At 37.5% G+C, this 23,405-nt stretch overlaps 3 protein-coding genes across 3 annotated transcripts; 2 read left to right on the top strand and 1 right to left on the bottom strand.

Annotated features, from left to right (window-relative positions):
- The first annotated feature begins 1,817 nt into the window (after window positions 1–1,817).
- On the top strand, window positions 1,818–3,753 carry LOC145778644 (large ribosomal subunit protein uL16m-like). The gene has a single exon (XM_082590178.1). The coding sequence runs from the start codon at window positions 1,925–1,927 to the stop codon at window positions 2,579–2,581; it is 657 nt and encodes a 218-aa protein (XP_082446304.1). The 5' UTR covers window positions 1,818–1,924; the 3' UTR covers window positions 2,582–3,753.
- A 5-nt stretch (window positions 3,754–3,758) lies between these two features.
- Window positions 3,759–5,967, top strand: LOC145778643 (transmembrane protein 231-like). Its single transcript, XM_082590177.1, has one exon. The coding sequence runs from the start codon at window positions 3,780–3,782 to the stop codon at window positions 4,704–4,706; it is 927 nt and encodes a 308-aa protein (XP_082446303.1). The 5' UTR covers window positions 3,759–3,779; the 3' UTR covers window positions 4,707–5,967.
- Window positions 5,968–6,767: 800 nt separating this feature from the next.
- Window positions 6,768–22,974, bottom strand: LOC145778243 (uncharacterized). Its single transcript, XM_082589699.1, has 15 exons — window positions 22,707–22,974; window positions 21,131–21,824; window positions 20,540–20,782; window positions 19,945–20,069; window positions 19,481–19,699; window positions 18,921–18,992; window positions 18,395–18,534; window positions 17,265–17,742; window positions 16,046–16,199; window positions 13,527–13,659; window positions 13,136–13,303; window positions 12,131–12,245; window positions 11,375–11,549; window positions 10,074–10,294; window positions 6,768–9,552 (listed from the first exon to the last, which is right to left on the bottom strand). The coding sequence occupies exons 1-15, from the start codon at window positions 22,867–22,869 to the stop codon at window positions 9,383–9,385; spliced, it is 3,270 nt and encodes a 1,089-aa protein (XP_082445825.1). The 5' UTR covers window positions 22,870–22,974; the 3' UTR covers window positions 6,768–9,382.
- Between the last annotated feature and the right edge of the window lie 431 nt (window positions 22,975–23,405).

The following is a 23,405-nucleotide window of genomic DNA, read 5'->3' as shown; positions in this document are numbered from 1 at the left end:
GAAAGGGTTAGGAAAAGATCAAGAAAAAAAAATTAAAAAAAGCCGAAGATGCTGGTCGCAGTTTCTGCAAACATTTTAAAAGGGTTAGGATTTAGGGTTAGGAAAAAATCGAGAGAAAAAATTAAAAAAAGCTGAAGTCGTTGATCGTAGTTTCCGCAAACAAACAAACTGAAAAGATCGAGAGAAAAAATAGAACATTGCTGATTGCAGTTTCCGTTTTTTCGCTGTTTCCGCAAACATTTTAAAATTTCCGGTAATAATCCTAAGAGTTTGCCGAAGTCGCTTATCGCAGTTTCCGCAAACATTTAAAAGAGTTAGGGTTGAGATCGGAGTTTCCGCAAACTTTTTCAAATTGCAGATAATGTTCCTGAGAGTTTTTGTTTGTTTGCAGAAACTGCAATCAGCGACTTCGGCTTTGTGCTATGTTTTCTCTCGATCGTTTCAGAGGGAAAATTTTAAAATGTTTGCGGAAACTGCAATCAGCGACTTTAACTTGTTTTAATTTTTTCTCTTGATTTTTTCAGGGTACGAACTAGGTTGCATCCCACCACTGCACAGTTTGCAATCAGCATGAAACCCATTTAAATCTGTCAAGCTTACCAGAATCTACAATTTTCTTACTAAATAGCAGGAAATGAAATGCCACCATTTCAATTCATCACATAAAGCTTATTATTTTTAACATCACAAATGGCTAATTATTAACTTATAAATTTAATAATTCCGACACCAGTAACTGTAAGTGACTTTGGTACTGTCCAGTGTCCAAGCTGCCGAAGGTGTCATGGAAACTCCATTCAACAACTTTGGCTTTTCTTTGTTTTTATCTCAATTATTTCAGAGAACGAATTAGTTGTTTTTCATTTAGTTTACTTAATTTGTCGCTTTTTTTATCTTGTGCAAACAAATTAAGCAAATTTTACTGTCCAAGAATTAATTTTTATTATGTTTATCAGCCTATTGACTCAAACTAGACATGTGCATATGTATGCGTTCAAATATGAAATATGGTAGTTGTAGAGCTCGACCGATATCACTTTTTCAGGCCGATACCGATATTTATGAAATTTTTAGGTCGATACTGATATATATCAGCTACAAAAAATTTGTTACCAACAAAGTTATTAAGCAACAAACCAGTCCAAGAAAGTTTATGCATTGGTTGCTGTAATGGAAAAATCATTCTTAATCACTAATCACAAAAAAAAAACACCAAACAAAAAAGAAACAACCAAATGCAATACTGTTTTGTGTTTAATTCTATACGGTACTCAAAGTTCAACAGTTTCAAATTGTACTAAAAATACATAGTTTTTCATCATTCATGCCAAGAAGAGAACATCTTTTGTCATCGTAAATCAGTCCAACACGACAGGAGTTTCTGCTAGGATTCGCACAAAGACTGGTGCCACTGCCACTAGCTCGATAAATAGAAGCACAACCAGACAGCACCAATTAAATAGGCAGCTAGAAGAGCGCCCTTCCACGTGACGTGCACAAATAAAGACATTCAAAAGCATACCCAAGTGCTGTGTGCAAAAACGGATTGTGTGCAGCCGCTTGCACTTGCACGTAGTTAATACGAGAGAGTTTAAATGAGCGTTTGAGCAATTTGTGTTTCTTCTAAAGGCGTGTGTGACTGGCAGAAAATTAGCCGATACAATATATCGGCCGATAAAATATCGGCTGACCGATATATCGGTCAAGCTCTAGGTAGTTAGTCAACCTATCATTATATGACTAACATGCCTATTGCCTACTTTAAATATTCTATGAAATTCTCAATTTTTAGTGCATTAATTTCTTTGTGTAGAAAATGTTATCAATACGCGCTGTAAGTATTTTAGTAAAACCTTTACAAGGCGTAATAGTTTCGCCACAGGTGGTATCTGTGCCAAACATAATTGTGTCAAGCACTGCTGGAATGCGATGGAAGCCTGAAGATTGTGAATCGCCATCACTTTATGATGGTATCAAAGTACCGGAAACTGAACGTACCTTGAAGCAAATGCCAAAACAACCTCTGCATGCTCCTGTTGATCGTAGGCGTAATGCAGCCCAGATTCGTGGCCCGTGCATGGGAGAAGATGCACAGTTGAAACATGGACAATATGGTATCATTGCTTTGAAAGGTGGATTGTTCAAAAGTGGTCATTTCAATGTTATTTTATTGAGAATTAATAAATTTATCAAAAAACGGCCACTTTTTGCTGAATGGCGCATACCGGCTCCATACCATCCTGTAACAAGGCACCCCATCCAAGCTGTCATGGGAGGCGGAAAAGGATCGATTGATCATTATGTGACTCCAGTAAAGAGCAGACAAGTAATAGTTGAGTTGGCAGGCAAAGCAGAATTTGTTGAAGTTTACCCGACACTCAAAAACATTGCAATGCTTCTGCCTGTCCCGGCTATTGCTGTTGATAAAGCCATGCTGCAGGCCATGTATGATGAAGAAAAGCGTATTGAAGATGAAAATGAAAACTTTTTCACGTTTCGCGAACTTGTTGAAAAAAACATGCAAGGCATTGGCACCAAGATCTCCATGTATGATCGCAAACAATTTGGCAAAATGCGATAGATGGTATTTTGTTTTTTTTATTGATTGTGCTTATTTTGTAATATTTATCTAAGCTGCATGGATTTTGATTTGAAAACAACAAAGAATGTTCAAACTTGTTTTCCAAATCAAGTCTAAAATGGAAATACAGTATCATAGACAGTTCCAGAAAGCACATTTTGTTAGAATTAAATATCTCATAAGTGTGTCATTGATCAGACTTTTCTAGTATCTGCTGTTTTCACTCAATTTTTGTTTTGTTTGTTACTCTTATTTATGTGAAAACAAATGTCCTTGCTAAACAACACTTGATGCCATTATTTACATAAAATGGAAAGGAAATACTTATTTTATTATAATACTTTGCCAACCCACACAAACGGAATGTGCATTGATAAGCTACATCTTAAATGTAAATGTACTAGGCTTGGTATGTTGCAATTGTTGCATGCTTCATGGCTGAAAAATATTTACCACTGATTGTGAAACTGGTCTTGTGCATATCTGCAGTGCATATGTTCAATCGTTCATTCATGAAAATGATTTCAGTAAAAAGTTATCCTCAAATCAAGTTGCTTTGTAGTAAATATGACCATTCATGCAATGCGATAGAGTAAAATATGTTGGTCGCCGTAACCAAATGTAGCTTATGGTCAGGTTGATTGACACCAAAGTAACTCAGGAATTACAATTTTTCTTGCTACCACTCTGAGTTGTCAGATTTGGATGCGATTACTGCAAGTTTGAAGTTGAACTACAATTTTCTGTAATCACTTTCTTGTGTTGTATAGACGGCGGTTCGTACACTGAAACAATGTTGATAAAGCACCCACACTAATGTTTTTGAAGTTTAATTTTTAAGAAGTTTTTTTCTGATCTGAAAATTTGAGACATATTCTGATCAATGCATTTAATGATAAAAAAGTTTGTTGGGTTAAAGTGTGCTCAGGATAGAAATGTTGAATGTTAAAGCTTACAACTACTATATGTACTTAATGAAGCCGCTGTACTCTATTTGTCGCTGCCACTTATATTAAATAACAGTTTTGTTTTTGATATTTTGCTTTTTCTTAAAATTTTTGTTAAAGTGACAATAAGGTCGATCAAAAAATTAGCCAAATGTTTTTAGATATAAATTGTGTTAATAGTGTAAGTTATTGCACATACTGTCAACATATTTTTGTTTTCAACAGGTTTTGTTAAATCATATGTACACAAAATGACTCGTTTTGAGATCTACTCTCATCCCGCTTTCTACCGCTACAAAGCCAGCATCTGCACCAAAGCAACTTTTTACATCCTGGTGACCCTGGCACTAACATTCATCCCACCACTTCTAATAGCATATCGGAGTCAAGGTTTTTGGATCATGACAAACACGTATAGGGAACAGCCTCAAGTGACATTCAAGAAACAAGTTTTATTGATCCTGGAGAATCCTGAGCCCGGGAATTTCCTCGCATGGAGCACCTATACAAATCTGAATAACCTGTTGCAAAGCAATTTACGTATTCCAGTGATCTCTTCTGTTGAAACGGATACAAATGGCGATGGCAAATTCGACCAGTTGAATTTCACCGCGAGCGTTCCGCTTTCCAATTCCGAAAGTGTGACCGCATTCCAGCTCCTTCTCGTTTTCGATTATAAATTATTCAGAATGTCAACCTTTCAAATGGAAACCCTGGGATACACGACTCACTCATCGGTCTCTGCTGGTTCTTCTTTCACCAGCTACGGCGACTTAAAGCTGGAGCAGAAAACCCCGCTGAGACACAGGGGAGTAGACACAAGGTTCAATTCTTCCATCATTGACTCAACGAGCGAATTCGCTTCTGCTTATGACCTAACCAACATACTGAAAACCTACTCAGAAAGAAATGTGTCGACTGTTTTTTCAAATAACTTCCCGATATGGAAATCTGGCAGAGGAGCAACTCAGCCTTTCACGATAAATGTCGTCATATCGTACCCAACGGAGAACATCATCTACAACCCAGGGTTTTGGGAACAAATCAAGTGGGGTTGGGTGCAGTACGTCACCATACTCCTATTGTTTTTGTGGGTGTTTGAGAAAATCAACATAGTCGTCTTTAGCGGCCAGCTCTTTAACACTGTGATAGAACAACCGAAGCTCAAACAACACTGAAGAGAACACAGGTCACACGTGTTTGTAGAGTGTAGATTTTTATCCAGTGTGTCGCAAGTACTCATAAAAAAACTGCAACCGTGCAGAAAATTATGCAATTTTTCACTGTACAACGTCGCTTCACATAAATCGAACATTTAACAAATTAAGGTAAGCGGTAAAAGTTATGAAAAAATTATAAAATGCGGAACAACATAAATGACACTCCTGACAAATGGAACTTATTGAGAGGTGTCTACCAATGACGATGCATTTCTTCAATATAAATAATAATCATTTAACATAATTAGTGGTGAATGGTGGATAATTCAGCTGTACTATTATTTGTTTATTTTTTTTAAATTTTTCTAACATGTCTTTTTTGTATAACTCACTGTATACTTGTGGTGCTTTTGTACCAAATTTCTTTCCGCAAGCTTTTTATGTACAATAGTTTCATAACACGTTAATCGTAGCTCAAACAGAACATGTTGCATCGCGAGAGACAAAGTTAAGCAAAAACAAACTATCTGCGTTTACACGAACTCATATTTTTCCTTGTAGTATTTCTATTTGCTGCGGTTTAATGAAAGTAAAAAGGACGCATTGTGAAAAAAATTAAAACAATTTGTGTGAAATATTTCATTCATTCTTTGACCTCATGTACTTTACCCTCTTGGTGTACTGCATATACCAAAGCAGTAAGAGATCTGAAGATTACACAACGTTCATGCAACGTTTTTAGCTCATTGATATCAAGACTTTGATTTTCATTGATCGTCTGGCAGGTTTTCTGCCCTATGGAAATGTTTCGTTGGCAGCGATATTGATTTCACGTTTATTTTGTCGCACCAAAAAATTTCGCTACTGAAAAACTTCACAGAGTTAAACATCGTATTAATTTTAAAATACATCACAGCTTTTTTTTTTATCTATGGAACTTTCATCAGAAACCAAGACGCATTTAACGCTGAGTGAAGACAAATGTATATTTTTTCATAATGTATAATGTTCTTTTTTGTAATCCTAATTTTCAATTTTTTCGTTTTTGCGTGAACGAAAAATATTTAGTAAGGATTTGATGGAAATCGAATTCGCTCAATTTGTATTTTGAACTTGCAATGAAGTTGAACTCTATGTCTATAATTTGATTGTTCTAATTAAGTTACCAGTATTGGTGAAACACAGGATGTTTACGGTACAAAATCTATTAGCGGTCTAGATACTTTTTGTAGAAGTGTTTTGCATTTTTATGACAAAACTTTATTTTGTAATAAATGTTTCAAAATAGTTCTTCGTTATGAGTTTAACAGATATCTTTTTTTAAGAAAATGTCTTGTCAGACTGTTGTGGCAAGCTAGGTTAGAACATCATTCAATAGAGGCTGCATCAAAATTGCATTCCCCAGCGTCGCATTCGCAGCAGCTGAAGAAACAAACTCTGTTTTGCACATACCGGAAGAAAGCTCCCATTTGTTGACGATCTGCTCATCTAGATCCACGTTCGCTAGAATCCCACATGAAACCGCGGAGGTTATTGCAGGCGCAGCACTCACCGTCCCAGATGGGCCAGAGGACCAGGACTAGCGTGCAAAGTGTTGCGAGCCACGTATCTCATTTTTTGCAGAGAACAACTTTTTGAGGAAGATCCTTCTGATGATCGTGTTTGGAAGTCGTTACCTCACATAAACATTAACCTGGTAATAACACAGGGATGATCGTATTCGTTCTATTAACATCACTACGACAGAAATTAAAGACCATGGTCACTTCAGATATTCGATTCATAAAGATTTAAATAGCCTATGATATCTCAAACTTTTCAACCTAAATATCGCAATTGACACCACCCAAGTGTCACCATCGAGTTTTTCAACAAGCAGGGTTTATAGGGCATTTCTCATAGGCTCCGCTCCAAATGACGGGTAAGGTGCACGCTTCACAGATTTTACACTAGATCTCCACTTCTCGCGGTCACAAGGGTCGAATCCAAACAAATTCCACTCTTGTCGGTCTTTCGATGTTAGCCCTTTCCAAGTCAACTTTGACCTACCAATCACGTCACGTTCGCACTACATTGCAGATTGACAAAAGTTTATTCTTGCAAAGTTGAAATCATAACATTTTAAATACAGTATAAAAGAAATTTCACCAAGAAAGAATGTTTTCAACTCCTAAGGCTGTTCTTCCCATTGACAAGCTTCGGTATGAGAACGTCCCAGACAGCAAACCAACCGATGTTGAATCAATGTAAAAATATGTTGGTTTGCTATCTGAGATAACATGTCATTAAAGTAACATCACGGCCAAATATGTTGCTATTTGGGAAAATTTCTAAGAGTCTGAATTGTTACAATCATAGCCATGATACCCCTGTCATTTTTCCACTTACACAAGTATGTAAAACAAGCAACATTTGCATCTAGACATATTTTTGGCTTGTTTTGCCAGAGATTAGATATGTATGTTAAGCACAATGTTAAGCACATGTTAAGCACAATGTATGTTAAGCACAAAATATGTAAGACTTTCCAACTGCATCCGGGAGGTAGTGTCATCATACAGTCGTTAGGTTTTTTTGTAAAGCAGGAACTTTCGCCAATAGCGATATTTTTTACTTGCAAAACTAAACTTGGCGAAAAACAAACCAATTAAGATTTAAATTGACACATCAAATGAACAGTTTACAACATAGAATCCACAAAAAATCCTTGATATTTTAAATGGAACATGCAATTACACCAAACGATACTACCTCCAGGATGCAGTTGAAAAGTCTTACATATTACATTATTATTGTGTAAACTGTGCTTAACTGCTCAACGTCCATACCTAATCTCCGGTTAAAAAAGCCAAACATATGTCTAGGACTAGGTGCAAATATTGCTTATTTTACTTACTTCTGGTAATGAGAAGATGACAGGTTTATCATAGCTATGATTGTAACAATTCAGACTCTTAGAAATTTTCTCAAATAGCCGTGTTCTAGTAGGTCGTGGTAACATTAAAACGAAATTTTCTGTAAGAAACAGAAAAGAACAAAAAATACACAGTGTCTGAAAATGTTGCAATAATTTTGATCCTTGCAATTTACCAACATAAGGAAATGTACCAGACAGCACAAGATATCCACTTAGCGTCGTTTTTACACATAGCAAAATGGCAACTATTTCAAACTGGTAATGAGTGAGGACCCGCAAAGCCAAATAAAAATAAGCTTTTCTTGAGAGTGATATGGATATTACTACGAAACTTGTCGAGGGTGAACGTTTGGACATTGAAAAGTGTGCTGGCAACAATCAGATTAATGTCATATTGACATTGCTTTCAAGAGTCTGAGACTCATTCATTTTTTACAGTCTGAGACTTTCCAACGTAACGCGAAATGTGAGAAAGTTTAGAAGACTTTTGTAAGTGGCAGAATGTCTTGCTTAGCGTGCGCTAATACAATAGTCTCAGATTGTTAAGCCTACGGTAATGGGTCCAAAATTGTCCGGTTCCGAGGTGGGACTAATAAGCGGGGACCATTGCATCAGGGCGGTGAATGGAACATTCATCTGCATGCCAGCACAAATTGAAGTGAAAGAGAGATGTCCTAAATTAAACCTTTAGAAGCAAAATTTGTGAAGTTAGACTAAAAAAAATACACATTTATGGATTGGATAGTCAAAGCAGGATTGACAATATTTAAAGTCATTTTTTCGTGTTAACTTCAAGGCGAATAACTGGCACCGATATTGTGAGCTACACTTTGCTATTTAAGCCTTGCACCACGATGCATACACGTACATACGAAAAGCACTCATAGCGTGCAAAAGCAAAACCTGCCGACGACTGAGCAGCAGTGCATTGTGGGTAAAATGATTACAAAAACTCAAAGTTTTAGACCCAATATCATGCATTATTTGGGCTAACTGAGAAGACTGCTTTGGCAGTTTGTTTACTGTCAGTTTGCTTAATTCAAAGGGAACCGAAGCAGTGCTGTTGAATACCCAGCCAGCATGGAATTTTTTTCACAACTTCTACAGACGTAGAATCAATTTTAATAGAGCTGAATCGGAATAAAGCAAGAATATGCTGCCGAACTAAATTATGTGTAGATTTAAAAACGAGCAACTGTCCTTCAGGTTCAAGGAATGCAACAGAAGAAGTCGCATTTAGAAAGACTCTGAAGAAAAACATAATACAGTGTTTGAACTCAACACAACAAACAAAATACTGACATTGTCTCGTAAAGCTTTAATCTTAATTTCAACGTAAAAACAGATTTATTAAATGAATTCAATAACCACCAAACAATGCAATGATACGGCAAAGGTAAAAAAAGATTAGGTAATTTGTTAAGAGGCACAAGTCGGACGGAAACATAAATTGATTAATGCACATAACGCAAAATCAATGTAACAAAGCGTATTTTCGACCATCCTAGACCATTTCACAACAGAATACCTTGCAGTAGCTGTTTCAAATGTCTTTGAATGTGTCTGGAGGTTTATTAAGATGCACGCGTCTGTAAGTTGAAAGGAAATATTGTTTTAACGTAGAATGAACACAAAACAAACAAGATTCGAAACTCAAGGAAACAATACTACTGCAATGTGACGCATGACATTAGCCAATGACGCAATAGCCGGCTTGCAAACACCAGTCGTTGAATCAACGGAAAAAAGGACTTGGCTAACTGGGAAGAAAATTTTTCTAATCTAGAACAACGTCCGAGCAAGGCAAGGAAAACCACTTTTTGTTTTTTTGTTTCGCCTCCTTGTCGCTTATGCGGAGTGAGAGGAGCTTCTTCTCTCGTGCTGGCCAATCATCGTCGTCGAATCCTTCTACAAACTCCTCATTGGTGGGAGATAAGCTTCGAACCGCTGCGAAACAACATGATCAAGAGTTAGATGCGATGAGAACATTAACAGATTGAAGTCGCACAAATGCTCAACCAGGAAATCAATCGTGACACCTCACGTCGTGGTCCAGAAACCCATGATTTGAGATTACCAACTTGATAAAGAACCAGAAGCTATAGAATCTGGCTAATTTTCTTTGCTTCAATAAAATGTTTTGTTTTTCTCACTTTATGACTTGTCTTTTATCAAGTGTTCACTGTTCAGGTACAACAATCGCAATTATGGCCAAGAAGTCGGACCGGTTTATGTTGATTCAGCGTTTGCAGACAGTGAACCAAAGTAAAAAACAAATCTTGTCCGTGGGTTAGAAGTGGACATGATGCGAGAAAGATAGAGATGAAATGGGCAACAAGTGTGTAAAAAACGGACAAAGTTAACAACAAAAAAACGAAGATAAACCTAGACACAAGAATCGTGTGAAAGTAGTTGTCATCCAACACGGAAGTGACCATATGTGATAAATTTTGCATCCGGATCCTTACCATTATTTCGGCGTTGAGATTTTTCATAGCCAGTCTTTACAGACTTGGTTGTCGTCATCATGTCGGTTCTCTGTAGCGTTTTGGCGGCACATATCGCTCTGTTGACGGATTTGAGAAAGGGGGCGGCTGTTCTTACGTCTGCGCACATACCTGCCTCCTCAGAGCAAACGAACTCCACCACGTATTCAAAATCTCGTTGCAACTGGATGGCTCCTTGGACACTGAAGGAATTTAAAGGTATTAAAAACACCTTAGCCAGCAAATCAATTCTTTTTTACATTGATTCAAACAGCTAGCAAAGAAATGCCCAAAAATATGGTTTAAGTCAGGGGTGTGCAAACCATGGCCCGCGGGCCAAATAATGTTCGCAAGCTTAAATTTTTTGGCCCGCGGAAGGGTCTGGATTACAAATAATGTGTGGCCCGCTACACGATTTTCATTTATGTCTTAATTTGCAATGTTTAGTAAACATTATATTATGTTTGACAACCCAAGTTCAACCAGTATGAAATCAAGCAAACAAGTCTGTACCTACTGTACATCCCTTGTAGTTCCGTTTTGTCTGCGGTAGTTTAATTCTATTCGCTCGTACGCAGCGCAAAACTTCAACGAATTTAAAGTCGCCCGCACACCGAAAACTTAGACAAAAATCCCGCTGCTGCTTTGCGGTTGAATAGCCTACCGGCGTACTGTGTGAACAACGCTCATCCCGCTGCGGTTACCGCGATCTGTTTGAAGACGCCTTTAGGCTAGCTAGGCGTGAGGTAGCTGCGTGGTCAACTGGTCATGCATTGCGTGCACATTCGTCATAATATAGTGAACAACTGATATTTTTAGTTGTGGCCCGCGGACCAAGCTGGTTATGTGTATTTGGCCCAGCAGTGCTGCAAGTTTGCACAGTGCACTGCACACCCTTGATTTAAGTTTTTTAAGCCGCTCGTCGAGGATGACAATGCTGACGTATTGTCAGTTAGAGTCGCATCCTACGTCACATTTATTCAAGGAAAACGCGCCTCTGCCTATCAAAGAGTTAAATTGCGCATTACCGGAGCTAAAATGCGAGTACTGTAGTGTGAATGATGTTGTAAAGTACACCTAAAGTCAGAAGAACGCAAATATTCATCCGCGCCAACGATACGTCATACGGCCACAATTTTCCGAAAGTGTCACAATTTTTTATACGTCATTATAAATTAAGACCAATCATCAAAATCAATGCAGTGTTCTGCATTGCTGCCGAGTAGACCTAATGCCAAACAAAACAAACTGCTCAACAAAAAGTCAAATTTTATTTGAAATACCTGAAACGGATATTCTTTTCCAGTATGTGCCGTACCACTGCTTCTAACATCGTAGTCATGGCTGGAGGTACGGCGGCTAGTTGGCTTCTGGCATCCAGCACAGTCACGGCGGAACAGATCGGTTTGATCACAGCCTTGACTGACGTTTCCATGTAGCTACTAGCCGAACTGTGATCTACAATTAAGCGAGTGGAAAAAAAAGAAAATCGTTTATGGCATAGATATGGTTGTAGCCTGTAGCATTGACCTGTACTTCAACAATAAACGCTACAGTCACAGTAACCGTTAAAGTAATCGTAACTTTCTATTTTATGTGTTTCCAACATCGTTCCCGCATGACTACTTAGGTGCCAAACAGCTTAAACGCTAGGCCCTTTCGATAGAGGTATTTAAATCAAAACTATTCAACATGGACAAGACGTGAATTGCGGAGTCTGGCTGTGAGGGGCTACAGCTCCTGAGATACAAAGTGAAAAGTATCTGAAATATCACACCGATCCACATTAATTCGCTGCTATCTTGCACAAGCGAAATACTTAGAGCAGAACGTGGATACTTTAATAAATCCTTTGGCTTTTTTGTTGGAAGTGCGTGTGAAATCCAGTGATAAATTTGGTGCATGTTAGACTGACGGTTATGTTTCGCATCAAATAATATTTCAATGAGATGGACGTTGCATAACGCCATCAAATTTAGAGCACAATTTACGTTAGTTTTAGTAATCTTATCATTGAAACAAAGCAACGTGTTGCTTACCCGTGAGAGTGTTCTGTCTCCAAAACTTGTGAGAGGGAAAAGTTGATTCTATGGTTTTCTTGCATAGAAAGGCGCATTTCTTGATGTACATTCTCATACAATCGGCGCTTAGCAACTGAAAAATTAACGATCAACATTACAAGTGATCAGCCAATCAAATATCGTACCGTTCACGATTAGTGAAGGGTAACCCAAGCAGAATTTAAAGTCTTTTTTTACATTTTGAAAGTCTGCAGACATTGAATCAATGCAAAAATTGACCGGTCTGGGACTATTCCGAACTCCGATTCAGAAATATCCCAATTAGGAGACAGTCTTTTTCGAAGACGATCGATTCAGTGAATTCTTGAAAATCTAGCGACGGCTTCTGTTTATTCAGAGAATTTGTAGGGATCATTTATGTACCGTAGGCGGTTTTTGTGTTTATCTTCCCATACCCATGGAAACGAAGCGGTTTATGTTGTAATTGTTTCACAATGGGGTAGATGTAAATTATCTGATCTTGCGGTTAGCCTATATCTAGCAACGATTCTTTTATAGGTTAAGCAATTGACCGAACCTATAAATCGTTGATGTCACAAACGCTATTTTTTCTTTGCTAAGACATTTCGGTCATTGGTCAGGAATCTCCAAAAAAGGCTGTCTCCGAATTGGGATATCTCCGAATCAGCGTCTCCGAAACGGGCCATTCATTTGGCTGAAAAGTGTGAACACTTAAAAATTTGGACATATGAATGATTTATTGCAAGGCAATAAATCCAAAAAGCTACATTTTGAAACCATTGCTGTGCAATTGGATGGTACGTTAATCATTCGCCTTTCAGTGCAAAAGTTTTGTGTATTATGCTTGACACATAATTTACGACAGCAGCAAAACAACGATATAACGAGATCTTTGCTCGAACAGCTTCACTGTTGCTGCCGTATAATTTATAGAGCCGATACCAGCAAACAATATAAAACAATTTGTTTATTGCAATTTAGCATATTGAGCCAACATATCACCTGCATGTCGGTGATGGTGGCGTCTATGTTTCGCAAGTGCTTGGTAGCCAATTGCAGAGCAGCTGGGTCCTCCATACGATGGCTTTCGATGAGGTTGTGGCACTTTTCAACCAATGGCAAGCAGTCTAAGCCCAAGGTCGTCAGCTGGGTCAGGTCACCTAAGTAAACCTGGGAACACTAGCGCTTGTAAGGTGCGCGAACAAGACACTTAAATCATCATGATGTATTGCTCTAAAATCAGCGATTATATTATGACAGTAAACAAAAAACGTTGTTTTGAAACAAAAAATCTCGAATGCAGAAGTACACAAACTACACTAACTCCCAATGAAAAAAACGAAGGCTTTTTAAGCCAAAGGCTCAATAAGAGCTTGCAATAAGAGTTAGCCACCTGCAAGAGCTGTCTTAATGACCAGGATGCGGTAAATTGCTGAATTTTTCCATGAGACCATCTAAAAAATGAGTTCAACGTTGCCTCCAGTCGCAGTAGAGCTTGTTTAGCGGCGACATCACGCTTGTGATATCTGCAAGCACAGACACGTGAAGCTTGAGAGTGTAAAAGCATCTTCGTTACATAGCACACGACTGCAGGTGTGGATCATTGCTCACAAAGCTAAGTTGGATTATATTTTTGAGCACGGCCTATTGTTTTACAATCACAAAGATATAAAACTACGTCATACCAGATGGTTGGATATTACGTTAACGTAAAAAAAAATACAAAGAGATCCACCAAACACCAAAAGTTTTTCTTGATGACGGCCAATAAAAGACAATTTTATTTTTTAATACTAGAGGTCACTTTATAAAAATGTTTGGAAACCAACATTCGACATAACTATCAGCATTTCTACAACTTTGCGGCAAATCAACATTTACTTAAAGATTGCACTTCAATTCACCGGTCAAACATTAAGCGAGACGATTTGCACACAGTTTTCGCAGTAAATCTGCACACGACGGTGGCTTTAATGAAGTAGAGTGAGTACAAGTGGACACAACAAGACCTGTTTTCAGGGAGAGTTGGAATATATTTAAAGCTTGCGTAACTTGGATGCAGCACTAAGCAGCAGTTCAGTTAAATTCAAAATATAAATGACTTCTGCGTCCCAACAATCACGTGTTGCGTCACAACAGCCAATCAAAAATCACAAGTTGTAAGCTGCTGTATGAGTAGGGTTCAGTAGCTTCTTCAGCACAATTCGAAATCACACATCGTTTCAGAATTCTTCTCGCATTCCTGGGCATCGGTATGTCTTGACGGTTGTTAAACTTATTAAAAGGCAAAAATATGTTCAATGTAACGTTCTGAGAATTAGCGAAAGACTGTCAAGAAAACAATCGATAAATCGCGCGCATCATCACCAGCAAACATAATCAACTGTGTCAATGAACTATAAAGTTAGATTTACAGCCGAGGCAAAGCAGCGTGCCTGAACATGGTGGCAAAACCTGTTTGAATGTCCGTTAAACAAACCGAATAGGCTTGAAATTAAGGCAATCGTTCCATGCATAAATACCGCCGAATGTCACTACAAAGAACTAATTAAAATAAAACTCACAAGACTTGCGACACACGATACTTTTAAACACATTTGGATCAACAAAGCACGCAACACAAAAGTAATAAATCTATTTTTTTCGTATACTTTCGGGGAGATAAAAGTATGAAACATGGCAATCTGTATAGGCTACACAGGCCATGCCAACGAGCAAGCTTGAAGTTTGACTGGAGGCCCATCTGCTACTCTCGATAGCAGTCAAAATCCCAAGTATATTGATACTAGTTGATAAATAGAGTTGCCTTTGTGCTATTGCTACCATGATACAACGGACTGGATTTTGGCACTTGTGTTAGAAATCGGAAAAAAAACTTCTGGCAACAAGGAAAACTTTGTAACTATTTTAACGTGAAACTAAGAGTTTTGCAGGGATTTGAGAATAAACGATCACACTTTGGAAGTTTGGTTTCTCAAAACTATCATTTTTTAGAGATACAAACCACAGTTAGCCTAGAATTTAATATCAAAATTACATCAGCCTCTAGTCAACATTATAGATTCGCAAGCTGACAGGGCCTGTAGCTGTATGGTATGAAACATCCTAAGCCAAACTTAATCTTTCCATAAAGAAATTTTGCTTTTACAATCTTGACACACACTTTTGCAACTAATGACAAGTGCAAAAATTGGTTAAAGACTTTTGAGAATTTTCTGTAGGCTATTCGAGCAGTTCAAGCATCTAAATACTGAAAAATATTGTTAGCATTCTCTAAAACCTCTACAGCCTGTTTCACCCTAAAAGGGGGATCATCAGAAGGTCCTTATTTAAGGACCTTTTGATGATCCCCCTTTTGGGGGGAGGTTGTAGAGGTTTTAGAAAATAGTACTATATTTGATGTAATTCGCTCTGCTTGGCCTTTTGCTTGACATTCACTTTTTGTAGTATTATTAGTATTTGTTGTTTAAATACTGAAAAATATGTACGGTATTCTTTTCGCATACGAAATTTTCGTTCTAACCTTGAAAGCGAGCTGAAGAGTCGACTTTTGTCGCGAAGCGGTACATCAGACCAACTGATTTCACTATTAAGATTTCGTCACAAAAGCAATCAAGTAGAAAAATGCAGTGTTTAATTTTGATACTGCTTTGCCATTAAAACATGTTTACAGCTTATAAAGGTGTGAGCCTGTAGTGACCCGAAATGGAACGCTTCCGAAGTTCCGATGCATAAGTACAACAACGAATGTCAACATGCAACGAAGAACAATCCCGTACAAATAATATAAGGACAATGAACGCAATAAAATTTGAAAGCAAATAGTCCCTGTAATAAAACTGAGCAATAAAAGTTTTACAAACAAGATTTAAAGGTGAGTGGAATGATAGCGGTACCAATAAATATAAATACCTTGCCATAATGAACATGAGGGAGTGAATGGCTTTGGTATAGGTCCAGGCAGTCTTACTCAGAGAGGCTTTTCCTTCAATGGGTAAACTTCCACACTTGTCCTTCGTGCCCACCCCCAAGGCCATACACATGTTGCTGTCCCACTTTTCCAGCGCTAAAAAAAACATTTTTTGTGATGAAGTCACTTTTGATTCGTTAGTGTGATGTCAATTGACGGTTTCGGATTGTCACACGATCAGCAAATCTCATTCCTGTTTTAGATTAATTCAACGCCTGTAAACGTTGAATCAATGTAACAAGGAATTCATTTGCTACTGTGTGTGATGATTTGATATTAAAACAAACGGTAAGGATTAAGGTTACTTATCAACAGATGGTGTTTCTTGGATAGGATTACCCTGATATCAAGCCAACCACATGGGTAACAGAAAAACAAACCATAAACAGAAAAGTGAATTGTTTGAACTCAGCACACTGACAGCGCATTCCGATGCTGGTAAAGTTAATGAAATATTCCAGCATTCCATTGGTTTTGTTAACATGAAAGCATGAAAAAGCCTCGCCTTGGTGGCTCAGCAGTTAAAGTGACTGTCTCTGAATCGGTAGGCATGGGTTCGATACCATGTAAAGCTCACATCAATTTTATTGGGTACTGGATGTAAATTCCAGCTTGGGGTTTAGCAAAGGAATAAACTCAGGGCAATAATGTACCGGGCTGCGCTTCTACACGGCTATACTGACGATGTCTGTTTTGTAAAGCGTTGAAAGCAACGCATAATTGTGGCGGATACAGCTCTATGTAAAAACACACATTAATATCATCTGATCATAGCTCCATATGTTTCCAATATCGAGTCTCGAAAGTCCTTCTTCTGTAAGACTTGTGTAAGTTAAGCACAGGTACGATACAAGATACGAAACACTTTCGAGCGCAACGCGAAATTTGAAAGTAATTTCATCAAATGTCCTTGAATTAATCAGCTGGTTACATCTGAATCAATTGATCACGTATTGTCATATGAATAATTACGCAAGCAACAAGTGTTCGAAACACAGTAATAAGATCGTTTTAAAATGACAAAATTCCGTTTCGAACTCTGTTTTAATGAATGGTTTCGTTTCAAACCAACTTTTATGACGTATAAAAACTTTCGTTTCGTGCAAGTAACATTCCAAACACCGCTACAAAGTAGTATCACATTCTGCACCATCAGCTTACCTTTCTCCACGATGAAAGCCTGCGTGGATTCCAGCACACTTTCCAATACGTCCGGTGGTAGAATTTCCAAAGTGATCATGTTCGATATTGAAGCGTCTAACGTCAAAGTGTTAGCGTCTGACCAAAAACGAGGACGAAAGCTCTTTGCTGGGTGCTGAGAGGCGAACAGATGGGACGAAACTTGATCGTTGACACCACTGTCATCATCCCGGCAGCTGGTAGTAACCATCACCGAAGAATCGGATTTTTCGGCGTGAAATTGAAGGGTTTCTGCTGGTCCCTTAGTCACTAGACAAGCCATGTATGATTTGGAATAGGAATTGACCGCTTCCTGGTCCCAAGAGTCCCTCCAAAGAACTGTTTTCCTTTTTCGGGTTGTGAAAGTTCCCGCTGCGCTCAACTGGCTGAAGAACGATGACGATGCAACGCTGCTCGCTTCATCGTCAGAACTCACGGCTGAAACGTCATCGCGCAAAACCTACAAGATTCACATGAGCGTCGTGAGATTTGTGGTACGGCGCAGCTTTCACGAAGATGAAAGCAATGCTAAGTTCAGTAGAACTCGCCAATAGTGAAGCCTGAAGGAAGAGACCTTCGAAGAAGAGTCACTGTTAGTGTAGCAAATGCCACTGTAGCCGAATTTTACCTGTAGTTGATAGTCTATTGGTTAACACAGTAAATTAAGACGCTAAAACCTATAAAACGTTCGTAAGATATCGTTGAAGTATTTTTTTTTTGAAAAGGCACATTACTTTTGAAGTAAAGGGTAAAAGTTTCACTTTTTGGTATTGTGGTGAGTTGCAAAAAAATATTGCTCCTCCGACCAGGTGGCTACAATGGACGAGGATTGGAATAAGTCGGATAACCTTGATTTGTGGAAGTAAAATTTAAAAACAATCCGATGCAATGTCGTCGAACACTATTCCATTAAACCTTAGAAAGGGCATTGGTATCCATCCATACAGGTTTGCAAAACTAACTACAAATATTCACTATTTTAAAGCAGGGCAGAGAATATAAATAAACTAAACGTCTCGGATAAAAATCTTTAAGCTAAAAAATAAAGAGTTTAGATCGAGTGCTATGTAAATCTCAACTATTACAAAACAGAAGCATAAACTTTGCGCTACCTGCGGTGACGTCATTGAACGGGGGGGTTTGGTGGCTGATGTTCCACGCAACAGGGAAGTGCTAGCGGCAAGAGAGTTCATAAAAGACACAATGAAGCTTCCTTGAGCGTATAAGAGTTGTTTGATGGTAGAGAGAGATTCTACAAACACATCGAAAGTTATCTTTATTTCTTACAAAACTTCAGCTTATAAACCGATATCTTGTAAAGTCAAGTCACAGCTTCTTTAAAGTCAAATCACAATAGCTTTACACAGGATAGTAATATTTAAGCTACAAAGTTGCCTATTTAGGAAAGATCGGGATAAATAAATAAAAAAGAAATACTTTGGAAGAGTCTTCAAGTTGAATTTCACTTTTTTTGCAGTAAATTTATGTTGCATTGTTAAGAAAGGCCCCAGTATTTCGGCCATATTGAAGCGGCACTTCAAATGAATGTACACACGGCGAGTTTCATTCATCCTTTGCAGACGTTTGATACATTTTGATAGCTCCAACAAGGCCGAAAATTGCAATTATCTAACTTACCATTCGAAAGCGCAGTGTTGGATATATTGGGAACTTTGTGGCCAGCGATGTGTGTGATGACTTGATCTTCGTCTGCAAAAAAAGTTTTGTTGCGTCGGTATAATATTGTAAGACGGTAAACTAACAAAAAAGAAACCAAAAACGAATTTGAGTCTGAAAATAGAGTTTTAGCAAACTGGTCTGCAGGGCTGTGTCAACGTCTCAAAATAAAAGCATGAAGAATTTGAAGTAATTTTGCAATAATTTCTGTTTGCTTGACAGATCGAAAAAACATCTCTCGTGCTACAGCGAAAAAAACAAATAATTTAAACAAAGAAAGCAGTGAAGTGGACTCAATTGAACTCGCATCAAATCAGAAAAAAGATACAATTTAGGTAAGAAATGAAAGTAGTTCAAAAACAACTAGAAGAAAACGAATCAGACTTTTCTGTCGCTGAAGATGCAGTGCCGCAAACGCAACGGACAGTTTATACAAAAATAAAAAAAAAATCTAATCTATTGACGATTGAAGTCCCTATCAATAATGTAACAATTTAACTGGTGCCAATCAAAACTCATACCAATATCGACGTCTTCGTCTGCTTTCCCCCAATCCACTTTGGCGACATTAGGATCTTTCTTCCCGTTTAATTCTTCATCAAAACCTTCAAACGGGTCAGGCTTATTGCGCTGAATGACCGAGAGAACATTCAAAAGAGTAGAAGCAAGATCGTCTTTGGCGGGGCCGGCAAGAATGTTTAATATCCTCGCCACCGTGAAGAATTGTAATGACGAGGTGTCTGCAAATGAAAGATAAATTAAATGAGAAGTCTTCCGCGTTGCGTAAAAACGGAATCACGATGAGTGAAACCCTGTTTCATGCATGAGCAAGGAAAGAGCACTCGCTGGGTGAGATTCCTTCTTCAACATTATAAATAACAAAGAATATGATTGTTCAATGCTGATACAAAAAATTCAGCAAACACTGACTTGAGTTCAAAAATAACCACAGAGCTACCTGAGAGGTACAACAGTAAAAACATACCTTTCAAAAATAATGAATGTTTTTGCGGATTTTCCTTTGAGGAAGATAATGTGTCAAACACACAATAGGGGCGGTGTTGGGAATGGCTTACGTTTGTTGAAGATCTTTCCTGTTCAGTCCGATTTCTAAAAAAAAGTTTGATAACATTTTCTGTCAACTTGAATAAATTAGTCTGAAGACTTTCCCCTTGCGTAACTTAAATGCTTGTTTTTATACAACTTGGATGGTTGCACGAGCAATAATGCCTACCACATGCTTTCTACATATTGATACAAAATAAAATGGTTGGTCGATTAAACAGCAAAGAAATTACAGTCTATGAGAAAAATGGCTTGTTTCTGTAGCAGTGATCAGTAAAGTTTGAGTTCCACATTTGATTAAAATTACACACAACACATAAAATATAAATCTATTGAGTCCAAAGCTAACTTATACTATAATCTTTCTACTCTGTTGTGATGTTTGAGGCACCGCACTGTACTTTGATTTTTTTTTTTATTTCCCCAGTCACAACAAAATAGCCAAGTGCCCAAAGCAGGAGTTAAGATAAAACTAGCTTCTGTTATAACAAACACAAAATGAGCAAGACAATTACCTTAACAATTTGTTGTAGACATCAATTAATTTACATAGCCGCTTGAGGGAGCCAGCTCCAAAAACGTAATCCCATTCTCTTTCCGCTTCATCGTTTTTTGACCGAACTGTGACACAACAAGCGAAACTACGCAGCCGTGCCTGGATCAGTTTTTGTGTCAACGATAGCATTTGCAATTGATGAGTTTTTATTCGCTTTTGGAACGCAACCAAGTGACAGAGCATTTCAGAATCCATATCTTGTCTGGAATGCGCACAACTGGTTACATTAGTACTCTAAAACAACTAATATCTAGCCTGCTGCCTAACTATTACAGTATCTCAAACTGAAAACAGGACCCTTTGCTGTTTAGAGGGAAAGCACGTTTGTTGTAGCAAAATATTATTTTGTTAAAAAATTAAAACTGTTCGAAACATTGTAAGAATTTTTGATGAGACCCAGTTTAAAATTACAAAATTCATTAAACATGAGATTAAGAAAATGGTGGTAAAAATATATTGCATTACTTTTGGTTTAGTAATTTAATGTACTAATAGAGAGAGGCAGCCCTGCATTGTTTAATAATACCAATATAGAAAATAGTTGTTTTACCTGTATCCTTGCCATTTCCTCATGATATCATCCCATGCCTTAAAATGTATCTGAAGTTCTGAGTAAACTTTTCCCAACTTTGGTGGCCTAATCAACATTTCTTCATTTAGGTGGTTTTCATTATCTTCAGGGATAAAAATCCCACTTGCACTGCTGTCATACATTGAATCGCTTGATCCAAAGTTTCTTTTTGAGTTTTTGATTAAAGAGATGTACTTTAACTTTGTAACATCCAAAATTTTAACATAGTTATGCTCTGCTGCGATTGCTTGGTTGAGCTTGCTTATAAACTTTCGTATTTGCAATAAAAAATGGCGGCTGTATTCCAAGAACTTTTCATTCTGTTTGTTCGACTCAAGTTGTAGCTTAGCGTTCCAAAACCGGTCAACTTGATGCTTTGGATGCGTTTTACTTCTGTGCAAAATGTCACTGCCAAGCTCATCCACACCAACAACTCCTGGCAATGTGCTGCGACTCCCAAACTGAAAAATGTTGCTGTGAGGGGTTTCATGATCTTTTCTTACTACAGCATAACATGAACGGACTTTCTTAATTTCAAAATCTTCAGAAAATTGACTCAACATTTCTTCTGCTAAATAGTCGTCTTCATAATGGTGTTGGTTACGAGAACTAAGCTTCAATGAAGGCCGTTTCGAATCATCTCCATTAGTACATCTGGTGCTGTTATAGTGATCTGCAAATGGATAAAAAAAGCTCACTATTGTGACTTTATTTGCCCGATGAAGGTTGTGGCAAAAGAAACCATAAAAACAAATATTGTTTGCCTTGTGAAGCCAAAGCTCATACAAAAGATATCATGCTATTGTTGTCAAACTTCTAACAATAGATAATCACAACTATTCATAAAGCATAGTTACACAGTACACACAATCACACATGTTATTAATCTCAAGCACTGCATAAAATATATAGCTCTCAAATTCATATTGGTAGAAAACCCAACAGAGCAGACCGATGAAAAAGCCAATTTAAATATCAACTAGTCTAATACTGTATATATATATACTGTAGAGGTGCTTAGCTAAATTTTTCACAATTGAGGAAAAAAGCTAGACAATGAAAAGAAAGAATTACTAAAGCAAACATTGAACCTTCTACACTTGGAGAAACTTTTTAACAAAGAAATAGCCAACAGTAGCATAACCAACAGCAGGCCCTTTAGACACTTATAGCAAAAAGGCAGGTACCTTTTATAGAGTAAATCAACAAATCATTTCTAGAGATGACATAACACACTACTATAACAACAAACTGGTACAAATATGTAATTTCAAATTTGTCTTTCATAGTTTTGCTGCAGTTGCTATATACAATTATGACTTATGTAACCATTTCAGTCAGCTTAAAAATGCATAATCGTATGCAAAAACAGGGACTTTATTTGAAAAACAGCAGCAATATAAATAACTAACATTTAAGCTACCAGAGTAAGTAACTGTGAAGTAAAACCAGAAAACAATTAAATATGAGAAATCTTCTCATTGTAAAGTATTCATTTCCAAACCACTGTGAAGCATTGCAGTAAAAAATAAGGCTTGCTAAATAAATTTCTTACTTTCAAGTTCATTGTAGTCACTGTCAGGAGTTGAGATCGGAGAATAAAGAGGTTGGATTTCTTGAAAAATTGGGTTTGGCCTTTGAGGGTGATCCTTCTTTGTTCCAAGTATAACAGGATCAGCATCACTTGGAATTAACGGTGGAAGATCATTGAAATTCATCGTTTCGAATAAATGTACTTGTTCTACATGTACATAATCCCACTACATCAGAAACAAGGGGCCGATTCTACACTAGGTTAGGACTACATTGCAAAATGTTTCAGCTATGACATCCTTCAAACAAAATCGTGGCCTGAAACATAAATGGAGGATTATATTTGCTGGTAACTTTTATTTAAAAAAAGACTGGATGGAATTTGAAGACAGATATTATTTCTCAGCTACTAAATGCAAACTGGAGAAAAAATGTAGCTTTGACAAGCAAAGTTTAAGGGCATTGCAAAGAAGTTTAACAAACACAATTCCTTTTTTTTTAATTTTACATACAGTAACTGTATATGCATAATGCTGTTTGACCACCTAAAACAGGTGTTTAAAATTTACAAGTTACCATTTGATCTGTCTGACAGTGTCTGTACAATGTTATGGTAGTGGTACAAATGTTTACAGCCATTCTTTTCCTACAAAAAGAATTCAATCACATGAATGATAAGTACCGTAGTTAATCTATTATGTAGTCCATTACATGGCTTGCT

Source organism: Aplidium turbinatum, chromosome 10, assembly GCF_918807975.1.
Source record: "Aplidium turbinatum chromosome 10, kaAplTurb1.1, whole genome shotgun sequence".
In the NCBI taxonomy this organism is placed as follows: domain Eukaryota; kingdom Metazoa; phylum Chordata; class Ascidiacea; order Aplousobranchia; family Polyclinidae; genus Aplidium; species Aplidium turbinatum.
The sequence above is the reverse complement of the archived record's forward strand: the minus strand, read 5'-3'. Positions and strand labels throughout refer to the sequence as shown.

Excerpts from the sequence above, each read along its gene's own strand:
- LOC145778644 (XM_082590178.1), top strand. The coding sequence starts at position 1,925 with ATGCGATGGAAGCCTGAAGATTGTGAATCGCCATCACTTTATGATGGT.
- LOC145778643 (XM_082590177.1), top strand. The coding sequence starts at position 3,780 with ATGACTCGTTTTGAGATCTACTCTCATCCCGCTTTCTACCGCTACAAA.
- LOC145778243 (XM_082589699.1), bottom strand. The coding sequence starts at position 22,869 with ATGAATTTCAATGATCTTCCACCGTTAATTCCAAGTGATGCTGATCCT. Across the intron at positions 21,825-22,706 it reads TGACTACAATGAACTTGAAA|ATCACTATAACAGCACCAGA; the intron begins GTAAGAAATTTA and ends ATCCATTTGCAG. Across the intron at positions 9,553-10,073 it reads ATCTCAACGCCGAAATAATG|CGGTTCGAAGCTTATCTCCC; the intron begins GTAAGGATCCGG and ends GTTGTTTCGCAG.